This window comes from Perca flavescens, chromosome 4 (assembly GCF_004354835.1).
Source record: "Perca flavescens isolate YP-PL-M2 chromosome 4, PFLA_1.0, whole genome shotgun sequence".
Classification (NCBI taxonomy): domain Eukaryota; kingdom Metazoa; phylum Chordata; class Actinopteri; order Perciformes; family Percidae; genus Perca; species Perca flavescens.
The window spans coordinates 33,981,525-33,999,949 of NC_041334.1; the positions used below are offsets into that span (position 1 = coordinate 33,981,525).

General features: G+C 41.6%; 1 protein-coding gene across 4 annotated transcripts in view; it reads right to left on the reverse strand.

Moving 5' to 3' along the window:
• The window catches only part of LOC114554647 (cadherin-4), a 226,120-nt gene that overhangs the window by 28,781 nt on the left and 178,914 nt on the right, over positions 1-18,425 (reverse strand). For all 4 annotated transcript variants that reach the window (XM_028576607.1, XM_028576606.1, XM_028576605.1 and 1 more), the window contains exon 8: positions 9,321-9,493. In XM_028576607.1, coding sequence (XP_028432408.1) covers positions 9,321-9,493 — 173 coding nt within the window. The remainder of the gene's footprint in view (positions 1-9,320; positions 9,494-18,425) is intronic.

Genomic DNA, 18,425 nt, shown 5'->3' on the forward strand with positions numbered 1-18,425 from the left:
TATTGGCGCTCCCGGGGCGGTTCAGCGAAAAGAGGAGGCGTGTTCCGGCGCTAACGTTATTGGTGCTATTTTGCAGTTTCAGAAAACAATTCAGGAAAAACCTGGTCTAAAGTCAGTGGCGCTAGTCTAAAGTCAGTAGCGCGTTATTCAGACGCTATTTTAGGGGCGCATGCTTGGCCATAATGTAGCGTGGGCACAACGCGCATACACTTCTCTCATCTAAACGGACGCAGCAGTTCCCATTTTTGAAAACCATACATAATTACAAAGGAAAATATTACTGAAAATGCGCTTCAGGTGTTTGGATAGATCAGGAGGAACTTTACAGTGCAGTCCTCAAACAGTCGCAGCATTCTTTGTGGCTTTTTGTGTTTTACACAACATTTCCATGAATCAATGGATGTGTTGATGACATAAATGAGGAAATACTAGAGGACTTAAGGAGACGTGATGTTAAACTACGGTGGGATTGGACACTCCGGCGGGATCTGGTCCGGGAGTAATGCGCGATGCGCTCCTGGTGGAGCTGGTGGACGGAGATGGAGTGGGGGGAGGAGGAAGGGGCACAACAGGAGCAAGTGGTGCGTTTGGAGGCCCACGCTCCATGGCTGCAGCAATCCTCTCCAGACTTGAGGAGATGCGCCCTAGAGGCCGCAGCGACATCGCCACCCGGTCAAGACGGTCATTTATTACTTTGCCGAATCCCAGACAGCTCCCGCTGGCGTGCGTCAGGCAAATCCGCCGTCATAATAGCAATCCGCCATGGAACAAGCGCGCCTGCTCTTAAAGGGAATGTGAGATGACGCTCTGATTGGTTATTTTCATGTTACGCCCAAACCACACCTAGCTACTTCAGACCAACCCATTTTAGATTTGCGTCGGGCGCAAGAGTCATTTATCCCGCCGGTATAATAGCAACAGCGCCCGAGATCCGCCCACAAAGCTACTTGCGTTTTGCGTTTCATACTTGCGTTTCAGATCGTTAAAATAGGGCCCTATGTGTGTGTATGTGTTTTCATCCTGACAGTATAAGCCTTTCTGCTTTGTGGTCTCTTTCTCTTCCTATTAATCCATTTGGCTCCAACCTCCATTGTGTCAGAGCAAAGAGAGGGAGAGAGAGAGAGAGAGAGAATGGACGTCAAGGACAGGCCAGTGTTCGGCACACAGGGCCTGCTACTTTGTTGAGCACCCACAATGGGTCCTATCAATGGTCTGATGTTCGTTTGTTGCTAGGCTAGTTTCGCCATATTCACCCAGGGGTCTTGCTTTCTAAGTATTAGACAGCCAGTGGCACTGATGTCAGGGACTGCCTGGAGGAACCAGAACAAACCCAGGCAGAGGTCTTGTCAGTATAAACGGGGGAGTTATTGCTTTCTGCTCAGAAAGCTGCTTCTTAGCTTTTTTATTTCTGTGAGTCGTGGCTTTTTTCCTTTTTTTCCTCCTCTGGTGTGTTTTGTTCTCTTTGTTAACTCACATTCTGTGCTTCTTTTGATCTCTCCCTATCTTTCTGAACGCATCATGGCTACTCTGCCTGTCGGTTCTCTATCTGTCTATCTCTCTGTCTGTCTTTCTGCCCGTCTTTGTGTATCTCTACATCTCCTTTCTCCCGCTCTTTTTTTCGGTCGTGAAGGATGCAGTTGATTGTTAGATCAGTCAAACCATTGAGGCCAGTTAAAACACCCAGCAGGAGTCATTTAGCACCTCTCCAAGTCATTATGAACAGCGCAGACATGTTAATCTGCACCAAACCAGCCCTATTAATGAAAACTCAATACTGGCTGCCCTTTATTAGACTCATAATGAAATATCAATACCATCTCCCCTCACAGAACACGTTAGTAAATAGAGCCTCCAATGAATGTGTCTCTCTGCAGACTCATTTAGATCCGGTCACATACATCAATCTAGAAATAGCACCAGATGGCTGTTAGAAGCTAATAGGCTTAAGCTTTGATGGACGCCTTTTTCTTTCGTAAGGTGAAGAGAAATGACTGGAGCTGAGCCAGCAGGTGGAGCTCTCACACAGTATGAGTTGTGGCTGATGTGTCCTATCCTGCAGGGTTACATCACTCATCTGAGAGTAGTTGTGAGTTTATGGCCCTTCTAGTCCACACATACATATCCGCTTACGCTCCAGTGAGTGGGAACAGGTGGGACACTCTTACATTGGGTATACACGTGCACACCAAACACACACGCAGAGCCAAGCGCACTCTGCTGTCCAAAAGTGGCTGCCCGAACAAGCCAGTAAAGGGCTCTCTAATGAGTCCTACAGAAGTGCTGAACAGAAAATCTCTCTGTTAGATTAGGGTCCAGCGCTGGCAGGAAATATAGCTTCTTGTATCACGACCAACAGCAACAGCCCAGACTCCCCCACAGGCCTTGAGCCTTACAGACTTAATCTGCAGGAGCTGAAAGCCATCAGAGGCCACAGAAACACCTGTACACAGAGCTCAACAATAAAACACAATCCCTTTTTTTCACAGGGACCAAATTAGGTCGTTTACCATCCAGGAGACTGAAGAAAGAAACAGGAAAACGGCTTCAGGCTATCAATGTAAGCTACTTGACAAGTCAAGCCAAGCAGCAGACGGGACAGATGGAAAAACCTGGTTGCTAATGGGTGTTAAGCAAATGGACTTGTTCTCAAGTGAGACTTTGTTAGCAAGAACAAAGTAGGTCGAAATAATGGTCTGAACATGTAAGGCGATCTCGAACAAGAAAATGCAGAGAACTACAAAACATGTACAGTGGTGAATTAATTATACCTGAGCTGAGTGTGCATTTTCACTAGGCGTCCCGCAAAGGACCACTCAAAGAGGGTAAAGAGGGAGAGGCCAGAAGAGTGAGAGACTTGCTCTTACTTGTGTCGTTTGTGGATTGAGTTCCGGCCTGCCAGGCTCCTAGTGGCCACAGTCATTAGCTTGTCACTTACAATCTGTCTCAAACGGCCCAGTACTGGTGGCTAAAACTGTCATGACAAACTCCCTTCTTTCTTTTGACTACGCTCTCTCTCTACCTTGGCGACCCTCAGTGTCAGTGACTGCCACTACAGTTTCAGTTCAGTTCAGCTGAGATCACTTCAATTAAATTTACCTAATTTTATTTGATGCAATTCGACTTCATTTCATCAGATTTTAATTCAGTTCAGTATATTTCAGTTCATTTCCACGTACACATTGCCAATGAAAAACTATAAAACTATAAAATTATTTTCTATTTTCACATCATTTCCTAGTTAGTACCAAAAGTATGCAGAGAAGTCTATTTTGTCTCCATCTTCATCATCCAGCCCTCTCTTCAACCCTTGCAGGGATGTCTCTCAGGTTGTGTTGAGGACACAAACAGCTCAACGCTAGTTTGAAGAGAACACAAGCTAGCGCACTGTTCTCTGAAAGCTTTTCCCTGAATCCCATTGTAGAGATATGTAGGTACTGTAAATCTGCGATATAAACTCAGAATCCCCTTGATTAGATACGCCTCCACATTTACGCAAACAGCTCAGAGTCAGTACTGGGCTGTGAGTCACATATGAATAAAGCTGCTAGAATAAAAACATGCAGACTGGGCAAGAGGTTTAGTTAATCGTCCAACTGAGCATCAAAATACAATAGACAGGACGTGATTAAGCAAATCTGAGCATGATGAACATGCTGTTGCCAGACTTGCTGGCTCCAGCTGAAAGAAAGGGAAATGTTAGTCAGGAGCACGCTACGCATGCTCAAATGACATCTTAGAGAGAAGAAAAAGGAACAGCAATCACCTGTAAATCTCCTAATATAGGTTATGTGGAAAGTTAACCCTTTTGACATGAAACAAAAGAGTCTGCAGCCATGCACAGCGGTGCTTTAAAATGAATGCTAACATCGGCATGCTAACATGCCAACAATGGCAATGCTAACATGCTGATGTTAAGGTATAATGTTTACCATGTTCACATCTTAGTTTACCAGCTCAGTAAATACAAATGAGAGAGCTGATGGCGATGCTAGAGAAAAAGTCATTGGATTAATGACATTATTGCAATGACGGCAATCCATCCAATAGCTGTTCAGACATTTCACTAAAAACCACAAATGTCAACCTCATGGTTGTTCTAGAAGAAGGGCATTATCGAGAATATCTCCAATAATAATATCTCCAGTAATTAGGATACATTGTCTGGGGACCGTGAATGTCTGCAGCAAATGTTGTGCCAAATCTTTAAATAAATATAGAGATATATTTTCACACGATATGTGCAAAACCTGACCTGCTAGAGGAAATGGCACCAAAATCTATAAGATTCATTCTCTGGGGACCATATGTCTTCAAAGTCCAAAGTGGTGACCTGACTGACTGACCAACATTGCCATCCCTAGAGCCTTGCCACTAGCTTGGCTAAAAAAGGGAAAATGTTTAGCCAGAAAAATTTAAGGACATAAAGAATGTATATAATCCAATGAGAATGAAATGGGGGATATTTGAACTTCTGATTAATTTGTTTTAATCATCTTGCTGACAAAGTGACAAAAGCTATCATGTCTAGATACAGAAAGAGAGGGAAAGGGAGAGACCCCGAATAAAGCTGTGAAAGGGTTCGGCACAACTGCTTTTCCAGTAATATCTGACACAGTGTTAAAAATCTCTGTCCAGTGGTTACTGTAGGGTGTTCATAGTCAAAATACGTGTATAAGTTCTATAGCGAATTTGCTGACATTAATCACATGTAAGGGAAAATGTTATATATTTGAGATAACCAGACATTGGAGTACAGTAATAGGTACACTGCATAATTTTGCATTGCATAAGTGAATGTCTTGGACAATGGAAACTATGTGACCAAGATCATTTGGTATTTCCTCCCTCAAATCATCCTTCCAAAGGGTCCTAATAAGGTCCAACATTTGTGGACAGTTCTATTGTAAATGCATTAAATCAAGTTTCTTTAAAGAATAGGCTGGTGTCAAAAAGTCATCACGGGATTTTCCACGGGAAAGACAAAATAATGAACTTGCAAATATCTTTTTTGCTTTTAATATCAAAGTTTTGCTTTAGTAGTGAATATTCATCCGAGAGGAGGTGCTACCTGGAAAGTTAACATAACTCAGGGTCTCAGAGACAATAAAGCCCCACAACCATTTAGGATGCCTGCTCTCAGCCTGTATCCCCAGTCAGGCTCTGCAGATCCTAATAGAGCCAGGCTGTGTGTGGCACTCATGTCCTCGAGGCAGTCCAGGCGATGTCCTAATCATCAACGAGACAGTCCAACATAGAGCTGGCTTCAGCCTGGTGGACAGCCTGGCGCCAGGCCACACCATGCCACGCCAGAACGTTCCAATCCAGGGCTTGTGGGAGATGAAGACAGCCTGGGGTAATGAAAGACAACAGCTCTGCCTGCCAGTGGTACCGGAGCCATGGAAAGAGGGCACAAAGGACGAACATCCATGCCAGCTGTGGCACCCTGTCATCTCCCACTCTGCTACCTGCTGCACCAGAGTCCTACTTCATTAGAAATGTATTTCTACATATACTGACTACCTACGACTGATAGACGAGTGTATTTTCAGTACAGCATATAAACATACACAAAACTGTATAAACTAAACCACCACATACTGCAATCAGAAATCTGTCTAATGCAGTATTTAGGCTACATAGCCATGTTATACTTTAGGATGTATGGCGTCAAACACACATGTATATAACTTAGCCCAGCTTGTTAGCTTGTGGGCAGGAGCACGTGGAAGCATGTGAGGTCAGAGGAGGAGATGGGGGTTGCAGGCGGTTAGGGAGAATAATTGGTATTCAGCGGTGTCAGAGGTAAGTGATACCAGCCTAACCTCCATGTACCCCCTGGTCTCCTCGACACGAGAGAACCTGCTTCACCCCTTAATTAGCACATGAATATTCTAATTAGACTCTGGCATGGTGGACGAGGATGAGCTAAAAGTGTGAGAGAGTTGGGAGAGGAGACGGAGAATATAAAGTATGTGCTGCAAAAGTGTTTGTACGGTATTCAGTGTCCATACAGTGAGTGTGCATATTTTTGTTTTTGTGTAGCAGCATGTGTATACACCACTCCGGTTGCATGGATCTAATTCATCATATCCGCGGCTACTCCTCACGCTGTGTGAGCCTTAATGCATCTAAACAACAAACAGAACTGCATGGGAGTGTGTATGCGAACACGTGCCCATGTGTCTGAGCGTGTTTGTGTGTTTCTGTTGATGACCCTGACAGCAGGTGAGTGAACTCCCAGGTGTGTCCCAGTTTTAGTGGGAGGATCAGAGGCAGGTGGAACTGAGCCTGGCTTGATGTGTCCAGATTAATGAGCTTTCTCTCACTCACATCAGTTGCTACTGCTGCCGCCTGGGCCAAGCTGGAAACAGGGACACAGAGCTGGCTCACATTCACAAGACTCATTTATATTGTTCCACAAATGTATGACACTATCATGCCATGCCAGTTCCGTAAAGAATTTGGATAAAGAATGTGCATTGATGTATTGTATTCTTCTGTGGTCAAAAGCTGGTTTTGTTCTTGATAGTTTAACCGTAATTATTCTCCAAATACGCTCGCCTTACTGTTGGTAAAATCCAGTTTTAATTTCCAAAGTGTTGACTGGCCAGGTTTAGTGCCGAGAGGGAGCAGTGGGACTTCTCAGAATATAAACATTATGAGACACACTCAAGGGTGCTTTACTGTCGGTAGTAAAATCAGCCAACTAAATTACGAAGATGAGATTATCCTCATAATGGTGGCAAATGAATTTGAACGTTTCCCTGATTTTGCCAGTTGTATTTTTTTTTTCAAACCTTGCACCACAGAGAGATAAGACAATGTTTGTGTGTATGTGTGTGAGAGAAAGGCTGCAGGATGAACAAGGTCATATTAACACTACTGCCAACAGTCACCTGATGCATCTTGGGATAAACAAAAGTCGACCCTGCGTGACCTCCCTCATTAGTAGAATAAGATGGAGCGCAAGACGAGTCGTGTTGTGGTGGTGGTGGTGTGTGGGTTGGCAAACAATATCAGATGAACAGACGCACACACCATCATTGGATGACACAAAAGACAGCAATGAAGAGAAAGCTCCCGCAACCTTGTCAGCAAAAAGTTGCTGGATTTGCGCGGCTATTATAGCCGCCCTGCTCTACGTCATTCATAGTTCTACACAATAAGAAAACAGGCAAATTACTGCAACGAATGAATTCATTTTGTGCCCGGTTTGTTTTATTTGACATTTTTGAAAGTACAAATGCTGCTGAAAGTGATCCTGATTTTTTTAAGGTTTAGTTACATCCAGGGATAAAACTTGGACTTAGGAGGCAGGAAGCCCTGGAATTTCATAGCATTGTGCATTCAGAAAAAGCAAGCTGATGGTAAATGGATCTTGGGAAAAAATACCTTTTTATAGGATTTTCAGTTCATTATTTAAAGCTACATCGTGTAAGAATTTCTCCCATCTAGCGGTGAAATTGTATATGACAACCAACTGAATATTACTTTCTTGCCCATTATTTGAAGAAGTACGACATCATCCGTGAGTGTTCCTTCCAGTGTAATAATAGTTTTATGTTATTTTGGTACCATTTCATTGCTAACATCAGCTATCAGGTTCCCAAACATATGCAAGCTAATGTTAGTAAGGTATTAGTGTTATCGTTATTCTGTATATTGTACGAGATTAATAGTTTAAGGCAATGTTTACAGCGTTGGAGAGAAGCAACGGACGTTTGTGTTTTTAATATATTTCTCTGAGCAGTATGAACAATGTCAATGAAGCCAAAATTAGCTCTTAGTATGTCCATCTAGCTGTAGTTAGTCTGTGTTACAACTCCATTACGTGAGTTGTCTGCCAGGGAAATCACATATGATGACGTTTATGTTACAAGGTAGACAATCCTTTTTCATCATTGACGTGAGGAAAAGTATCCTAGACGTCGTTCTAGCGTTATGCACAACCATGCTATAGTTAGCCAAGCAACTATAACATTTTCGAATCAGAAGAAGAAGCAGGCAACTTCAGAGTCCCTTTTAAAATCCTTGCTCCTTACGAGCTCTTTCCATCTCGGAAAAGCCACTCCAATATTAACTTTGGTCTCGTTGCTTTGCCTGTTGCGTTGTCGTTTAAATTCTCTTTTTAACTTCCTTGGCGACTCCGTTACATGTCCTTGAGAATAGGCGTGATCCTCCATCTTCAACAGGCTTTCAAATCTGCTTCGTCATGGTGCCACTGAGTGTAAAAGCGCGAAAGGCGGAGGTATGTCCCTCTTTGGCTAATGTATTTTAAAGATGGAGGTGCTACATGGCTGCCGCCATTCGAGCGACTCGCTCGTATGTATTCTGAATGATGGCAGATTCTACACGTACGAGAATACTTTGATTAGTTGGTTGAAGTAATTACACATGAATGCAATATTTGTGAAAGAACTAAGTTTTTTTTTGCCAAGAATCAACTCAAAAAAATTACACAATTGAACTTTAAAAAAACTTGGGAAAATAAAGGATGTATTTGGGTAATTGTAATTAACTTATAATCAGATATTTTTGTGTTAAACGATGGCCAAAATAGGCAGACCAGATAAAGACCAAGACTTGGAAAGAATCTGTTAGGGCAACTGACCTGTATTGTGGCTAAACCGCATTTGATGGACTTGATGCTTTCATGAAGCACTACACACCTGTGTTGAAGAGAGCTTTAGTGGGTGACACATGGGCGAGTACGTCGGTAGCTGGCTACCAGGGTAAATCAAGTTAGTCCAAAATAGAGTAACTATGAGTATCCTGGTGGCTGGGTGGTTAAAGAAATAACACAACATTTTGGAAATATACTTGCCGAGAGTTAGATAAGAGATTGATACAACTGTCATAATGGTCCGTTCAGTATAAAGCTGGAGCCAGGAAAAAATGTAGCTTAGCTTAGCGCAAAGACTGAAACCTGGGGAAAACTTTTTAGAAAAAGCCACGCTCAAAGGTAAAACAAATCTTTTTACCAGCAGCTTTGTTGCATAGGGTACTTCATTTTATCTCCTCATTTTCTGCCTCCATATAATTAACCACAGACTAAGAAAAAAAAGCATAGACAGTGCATTTCATTTTAGTGATTGACATTTCCTGTATGTTACCCATCCTGTTGAAGCGGAGCTTCATTTTGGACTGACAGGCTGGCCCTGGCCTACTTTAACCCCTGGATGTATCAACCAAACCGCTGAAGAGATGAGAATAATAATACATCACTGGATTGTATTTTATGGCTGGGTAGACACAAATGAGATGCAAAATGATCAAATGATGAGAGTAACAGGGGAACAATGCATACAGCTGACACTGACCTCTCTGTCCAGGCCGGCTGCCACTGTAACTATGTCTCCAGTCTCGCTGTTGATGGTGAACATGTTGGGGATGGGCGTGTGGGGAGTCTGTGAGAGGATGCGGTAGCGCACCATGCCATTAGCTGTGGTGGAGTCGTCCGAGTCGGTGGCTGTCACCTGCATCACAGACGAGCCTGTGGAAAGAAAGTTAGTTAGCTAGGGAGACTAAGAGGCCTTTCAGACCGAAGTGGTTTGCGCTGAGCTCGCCACTGGGTTCAGCACGCATCTACAGCGCTACTGTGCGAGCTCACTCAAGTAGAATAATCTGAAAAGTAGATGATGCACCAGTACACACAGCACTAGAGGAGGTCAAGTTGAGAAAAAAGTCAGAAAAATCAGCAGTCGCCATTTATAAAAAAAATACAAAGATGTGCTTTGTACACATTTTAAAATACATATGGCATTACGAACGTCTCCCATTACTGTTAACGAATATCTAGAAAAATACATAATAAGACGAGAGAGAGAAGAGCGCTCAGAGAAAACTCAAGACAACAAAACCCACTCACGAACTAGTAACAAGTCAATCCGACTTTGCAAATTGCTTTGACATTCTCTTTTCCTTGGCAAGCAACTTTTAGAGTGAAAGTCATTACTGAGCAGAGTACAAAACACAATATAAATCTGTTAAATAAGCCCCTTTTTTAAGCTTTGCTGTTTTGTCATCTGTATATAGCAAGCTAGTGTGGCAAAGTTTCCACGTCTTCCGAGTCCATTTAGTAATGAGCAGCACTGGGTCTTATGCCATTTCCACCATCCATTATTTCAGCCTTCAGCGGCACTGTGGCTGCCCTTAATGCTCCGATGCTCTCTCCCTATTTGTCTTAGAATCACGGATAAACACTGCCATTTAAGGCAGACAGCTCAGCGGTGGTGAGGCGGAGGGAGTGCGTGTGTGGGTAAAGAGTTTATGTATGTCTGCGTTTACTTACAGGTCCATCTGTGCATCTGTATGCATGTGCGTGTGTGTGTGTGTCTTCACAGCACGTATCAGGGTGAGAGGCCCTGTGTCCCTGCATCTTACCCAAGCAGAATTATTGATTTGCACAAGTTTGTCAGCTCGGCTCACAAATGCGACCAGGCAATTAGGAGCACTTTGTGCCGGAAAGAGGAGAGATCACCTCGCCTCTCTCACAGGGTTCCGTGAAAATGTCACTTTCCATCAGGCAGCCATTTACAGGCTGCTGCAGTTTCTGCTGCAGACAGAAAAAGATTTTCAGCTCGCAGGAGGGGGACAGCAGGGAGAAGAGACAGCTGGAGCACTAACATGCTTGAATGAGAAGACAACGCAAGTAGATAAAAACTTAAAAGTAGGGAGACAAGGACATAGGAGCTGAAGCATAAAAAGCCAACGGGGAAACAGAGGACAGAGAGAGTGGTAATTATAACACCTACATTCTGTAATTTCACTAACATTTTGTATTTTTTTTTTTTTTAATAAAAGATACCACTGTCAGTGGGCACCAAAAAGTTTCTCAGCAGCTAATGTTACCTTGGTGGGCAGTGGGCATGACATACGGGCGGTGGGTGGATGAGCAGACACTAAACCAATAACGTTGAATTATCACATCAAAAGCAAACAAAATGAGTAATCCCAAAACACAGCGTGTATGTTTTAGTGTACAGCAGAAGTAAGTTTTGCTTCATAAATATTAATGCCTCAGCTGAAGCAGAAGAGCTGCTGGACTCGTGGCAGATTCGGCAGTCCCTTGTGGATCTGAGAAGTTACAGATGTTTCTATTCCCATGATTGTGTCTAGATGGCACCACCATTCCAGTGACAGCCTGTATGGACGGGATAATTGTAGCCTCAAATTCTATTTCAAACGTCATTAAGTTTCAAAGCCGGATTTTACACTTTGTCCAGCAAGGAAAAGCAAAGAGTCCAGGGAAAGACAGGAAGAAGAAAAACAATTACAGCTATTCCACGGAGGACAGCGTCAATACACGATCAACCTTTCCAGTCCCGTAGGGAGGGAGAGAGGACGTGAAGTTAAATCACATGTCGGTGCTGCTACCTTTCATTTCAATGAGGAGGATTTAGTGATATGATGATGGTGCGTTTTTAGATCCAAAGAGGGGTGGCCATGCCTGAAAGGGTTAATCTCTGAGCCTGTTTAATTCCTCTTTAATTTGAACACTAATTCCAAATCCTAATTGCTTTTCCGCCAAAATCACTGGAGCTGAAAATTTAACTGGTGGCAGGCACACATATTGTTGGTCATTTTGCTCACGTGACTTGAGATCACCGGTGAGGTCTATGTGCTGCTGAAACATTAGTCAGCCAGAGTCAACATCTGCCTCCCAATTAAAGGGAAGATAGAGAAAAAAATATAAGTTGGATAGAGACAGATAGAGCACTAACAGGGAGATAGACACACACAGATGCAAAGATAGGAAGCAGAGGAGGAAATTGCAAAGCTGAAAAAGAAAGTGAAGACGCGGAAAGAGGTGAGAGGGTTTATAAAGACCACTAACAGCAAAAGTACAAGGGGAAGTCAGGGACCAAGAGGGCTGGAGATGGACGTGTAAGAGGATAATAACTCTCATCAGTGCAGGGAAGATAGAGTTTGATCAAAGTACTGTGGCCGCAATACAGTAGATAGAAAGGGAGAAGGAGAAGTAGAGGTTGAGAGGTAAGGCAAGATAAAAGGTTGAAACCTGGTGAATCTTGGGGCAAGTGATGAAGAGGAAACACAGTGTTCACACAAGAGCCTCTAATCGAGGCTCTATACTCTCCGATGACACAAGGGCACAATCCAACCATTCAAAAAAAGCCACTACGAATGAGGTGAGAACTAGAATTACAGCCCGACGGTTGTACGCCTCTGCCAACCAGTCAATTACTTTGAAGGAATTTAATAAAAGGTATTAAGTGTATTTTTTGGTGAAACGTGGCTTCTTTACACACATCTTCAGCGAGGCAGTGATATCTTTACAATCACCACAGTTTCAAGGTGGGCAGCCAAGATTAGTGTCACCAATTCAATTTCTGACCAAATGTGAAATATGGTCACAATCTCCCCTTCTGTTCATGAGCTATATGGCCGGTTATGGTGCAAAAAATAATGGCCAGAGAAGCGTTTCTGCGGAACATTATCATGTCACAGTTGAATCTGCAACTGTTAGCAAACTCTTCAGGACAGCAGTAAGACGCAGCGCCCCTGTCCCCCCATTGGGAGGGCAAAGTGACTGCAAGAGAAGGCACTCAGCTGCTGGTTTTGGATCTTGCACTCTCATTTATGAAGGCCTTTTTGAGGAAGACGGCCCATAAAAGGGGAACAACTTGCTTTCAGAGTCGGGGAGAAGGGGGAGGGAAGGAGAAGGACAGAACATCACAGGGCAGATATTCTGAGTACACTGCAGCCTCAGCCAGCAGATCTTTATCTGAAGCCACTTATCTATCTAGTCTATATCCACGACGTTCCACTTTGCACCGTTGCCGCCGGGAAATTCCGTCGGATGTCACTCTTTTCGGCCAGATGTCCATTACCTTCTGCTTTCTTTGTGTTGGAATTTTAAACTCCGGTCGATTTATGAGGACTATGCTTAACTGCTCCTCAGATCTCTGCAGGGTAAATCCAGACAGCTAGCTAGACTATCTGTCCAATATGCTGCACGACTTAAACAACCTTTGTACACATGTTCCACTAAAAAAAGTTCCTTCCTGAGGGTATTTTGCAGCGGCACCGTGGCTCCGCTCTGCGCTTAGCGCCATCCAAGACGATTGTGATTGGTTTAAAGAAATGCTAATAAACCAGAGCACCTTTTTATCCCATCCCAGAATGCTGTGTGGACTAGAGGATAGATACCCGACCCGATTAGAAATGATGTTCGGGTTGGGGTCGGGCTCATCATAAAGACATTGAACATTTTTAATTTTAAACAGCTTATTACATACTAGGTACTGCGCGCCCGTGTTAACGTGCGCTTGTTACTTAACACAATGCAAGGACTGTCTCATGTCAAAGTCTTCTGGATTTATAATAATTCAGATCATTTGGGGGACCTTGGAAAAGCAGTTTTTATGTATTTTTTCAGTGTATGTGTATGTAGTGAATGTTAGCCTGAGCTAATAGCTCTTGAGCCGCACAAACATTATTTTGTATGATACAAAATGAGAACTATCCAAAACATCCTATTTGCACACATTTAACAGGTTTAGAAGGTTCCCCGGGATAATCCTTGAATTCTATTTATTCCTCATTAACAAGAGCTGAATGTGATCAGATAGCTCATTTTGGCATGTACTGTTTTGCTATGTCTGATTACCTGCACAAATTAAATTCTATTAGTCACAGGTTCATATGGTGCTTAGCAGGGGCCCAGTGCCAGAAAGTGACAAATGAAGCCGTTGCAGACTGATCCTGGCTGACGGCTTGATCGGATCTCTCCCTACGTAACATCTGGTGACAGTGATAAGGGCGGTTCCCTGTAGGTCTCCCTCTTTGTTGGCTTTCACACAGCGCTTCATGTGAAGATGTGTTGTAATGCTTCAGAGATCCTTTGATATCTGGGTCTGTAGATACAGAATGTGATACTACTGCAGCTTGACACATATCCCCCCCTTTGCTTTGTATTTAGAAAAGAAAATAGGGGCCGAGGATTTAGCCATAATAAAGGCTTGCTGCTCTTTCATACATTTAAGAAAAAATATTACTAATATTACATTACATGTCATTTAGCTGACGCTTTTATCCAAAATGACTTCCAATTAAGTGCTTTAAACCTTGAAGGTACAATATCAAGTAGATTAGCTTTAAATAACCCAAACTACAAAGAGTCATATGAAAGTGCAACTGCAAGATTTTTTAAAATCTTTTTTTTAAACATTTGAAATGTCTTATACACTATATACATATATTTCTGTTTAGAAGGGGTGATAAATATGCCTTATGAGCATTAGCTACAAGCCATCAGTACATTAATTTGAAGTTTTGTATATATATATATATATATATATATATATATATATATATATATATATATATATATATACTTTTCCTATATCAAATGGATTTAAAGTAGAATTCGGTTGATTTCAACACGTAGATCTGTTGTTTGTATATTTGTGAATATATATATATATATATATATTTGTGATATATATATATATATATATATATATATATATATATATATATATATATTTATTTATATATATATTTTAAAAAATAAATAAAAATGGCGGAATTGGGTCACGAGATTGGGTTCACGAGAACGAGACAAGACGAGATTTTTAAAAAAAATTTAAAGAAATCCTCAATGATGAAATATATGAATGGAAAATAGTTTTTTTATTCAACTGACCTTGGCTTCTTTGTAGAGGTTTGGGACTACAGTGCGAGTTAAATGCTTGGCGTGATGGGATGCGTACCTCGTTTCCAGTGTGTGGAGGAGTCGCCGAAATCCAACATTTTCCACCAGAGAAAATGGCCTCATATCAGCTGCAATGAAAACGCCTATGTCCCTCGTTATTGCCGTGGCTCTTGCACTTACCGGTGGCAGAGATGCAAAGGCTTTTAGAGTTGTTTGCCCTTTTAATGTTTTCGTCGCGGGTGCAGTAGTTAGTAGAGAGCTGTGGTGGTGCTGTAAGTGTTTTTGCATAGTGCTCGTGTTAGCCGCGGTATACGGCATTGTTTTCTTACAATGTTTACATATTGCGTTCGTCTTGTCTGTCACTCTTTCGCCGTTTATTATTTCCGCAGGAAAACCAAAATGTTGCCACACAAATGATTTAAAAGTGGCAGGGGGATCTTCAATAGTAATTTCACGCTCCATCACGCTGACATAACATCGCCTCACGAGACAACTTTTCACCTTGACGAGAAATCTCGTCACGTTTTAATCTGGCGAGATCTCGTAAAACGAGATCTCGTCACACCCTTATTATGCACACATTATTCATATCTTAAAGTTGGCCGTGTATCCCGAAAACAACTTCAGCAAAACTGTGTGTGGCACACTTGAGGTTTAAGCTGAGTCCATTATTAGTGAGTAAACAATTTAACTGGCGGAGGATATATAACGGCTTAAATGGGACAGAAACATGTCTCCTTGAACCTACACTGAAGATAAATCGCAGTCATTCTTGTTTTCTTCGACTAAACAGGCAATTAGGCCAACGCGGCTTTGCACCCTACTTTCCTAATTAAAATTCATCAATTCAGAGACCAGTGACTGAGCAAAAGGAAGCCTCACACAAAGGAAGCTCCACACCCATTATGCTTTTTTTGACACAACTCTCAACACCTGAATAAATGTTACTTGGCAGTGATTGCTTAATGAAGAGCAGAGCAATTATACTGTACACAGTATTATTTATTTCTAGTTAATAAGTATCACAGATTAACTTCTGTTTAAAACACATTTTTATTCAAAAGACTTTTGTCGCTGCATGCTCTATTTTGAAAGTAAACAGAGATTATCAGAGTGAAAAACGAAGAAAGTCGTTTTTGGAATGTCTGGTTGCCCTCGCTAATTAGGAGCTCTGTATATGGACTCACGCTCCACTGAGGGGTAACCAGTGGTACATGCACATGCACATGCACACACACACAAACACACTTTCCTATATTGTTTACAAATTCCCCTGAGAATAAACTTTGCAACAGAACAATATCTGTACACTGTGAAGACAGACATGGGTCCTCGGGGTCTGATTGTTAGAACAAGAGTTCTTCCAGTCGAGACATGAAAGCTACTTGCACATTCTCCTCTTCTCATCTCTGGCTTTGCACTGACCACAGCTCTGTTCCCTGATTCTGAGAGAAGGTCTACATCTCTCCACGCTCTGCAGAATCTGATAATGATGCATCGAGCCAAGATACTGTGACACAAATATCTCATGAACTCGCCCTCATCTGAAGAAACCCAAATACTTCAAGAGCCAAGGCAAATTCAAACCTCAAAATGTTGGTTGGTCCTAAGTCCAAGCTTATTCGAAGATACTGCAAGTAAGATTGAAACATTAAGGTTTTCTGAAGGGCCCTCTGAAGACGGAAAAGAGAGAAAAGAGCATCTGATTGGTCAAACTGACTGAAGTAGAGTCAAAGACGTGAACAGGATCATTAAGCAACAAGAGGCTGTGCAATACAGTCATTTTCTTCTCGCAATTCTTAGTATTTTAAACCAATACAATAAAACCGTTTAGCTATTCATTTATCAGTCTAAATCGCACAGCTTTAAGATTATTGCATCTTCTGTGCATTCATGTGAATTGTTACTATGATTCTGTGTTTGTATTTATAGGTATTTTATGGCTTCCATTATGATTCAGTCATTCAAAACAGAACAAAAAGTGCAGTTTGAGCTCATATCGTCCTCCAATAACAAAATCGGTTCGGGTATTCATCCTCTAATGTGGTGGTTTCCAACCCAGAGGTCAGGACCCTCCAAACAGGTCATAAAGATAAATCTGAGGGGTCTCAAAATGACTAAAAAGAAAGGAAATAAGAAGAACCTGTGAAGAGGGGTCGCAAGTGGACACTGCTTCTTTTCATAAACGCAAACGATTGTGAACACTGCATTAAGGCATAGTGATTATTGCTTGTATTCTTTCAGACTCACAGTGTCCAACAATGGAATCAATTCAGTTTTACTTTCCATCTCCTTCACCTTTGTAAAAATAAAAATGATAGAAACACTATCCAAGTATTGTGTGAATAGCTTGCTGTGTATTTTTTGCCTAAATGAATTATCTTGATGATAGCTGTCCACAAAAATAAACTATAATTGTGTTAAAGTAACTTTTTAAGTGGTTCTTAAACGGTTTGATTTTCCATCTGATGATCATAAATGACCTGTAACAGCAAACTAGACTAACAGTGAAAAGAACGCTATTTTTACATGGTTTTTATTAATGCCTCTGCCCGGGTCCGATTTTCCCCGCAAAGTCACAAAATGATTTATGGCAGGCACACCCGCTCTACAGTAACACATTCTGACGGGTCACAGATTTCAGTGTAACACCAGAAAAGGCTATGTTTGAGGATCCAGCCAGTTAAAAGGTAGCAGGAGATTTATATATATATGTATATATATATATATATATATATATATATATATATATATATATATATATATATATATATATATATATATATATATAGGCCTAATTGTATTTTAATTTTATTTTAGAAGTTAGCTGTTATAGTTATGGCTGATACTGGGGCAGGGCCATCTTACACCTATTTTTCACGCGACACGCAAGCGTGTTGAAAGCGTTTCCAGGCAAAATAAAACAGGAAAAGATGTTTATATGTCATTTTGACACAGATACATATTAATAAATGACATTTGGATGTTTGAAAGTCTCTAGGTTTTGATATAAATGCAGATAAAAAATAAAAAATAGATTTTCAAATATCACACCTGTCAATACAAAACGAAATATTCTGTAGCCTATTTTGCCGTCAATACTGCCGACATTGTCTTTGCTGTAATCAGATCAGTATATATTTATGTTTAACATGAAGTATACTACTGCTTGAGTGCAGTAAATCAATGGGAAACATACATGTGTCCAGACAAGGCTAGCAGCAGCAGCGCCGCGTCAGACACGTTTCTGGTGTGTAAAGACGTAGAAAACGCCACGCAGCCGCCACGCAGCCAGTGTGTAGCCGGTCTAATTTATGCTACAGTTGTGCAACAATGCATCGGTAATGTATTCTCTTTTTGTAAATGAAGGATTTTCTGTCTGAGCAAAACATTCATTGCAACTATATGACCTCCCGGTAACGCTAACTCAGTAATACAGTGGGTAACACAGATCTTTAGGACAGCAGCCGTGGTAAAAACACTACCGCTTTTGTCCAAAAGGGCCGCTACAATTAACACAAACTGAAAGTTACTTTAGCTTTAAAGCCACTTTAAAGAAAGGAACGTGACAACAATTTGGAAAAATACTATTTTGAAGAGCTGCCACCTCCATTTAAGATGGATCTGCTCACAGTTGGTTTGTAGTTTATAGCAAAAGCACGTAACCTTAACCCTTGTGTTGTCTTCCTGTCGACCATGCAACTTTGTGTTTTTCTGGGTCGAAATGTCAACATTTTGTTTCTTTTTC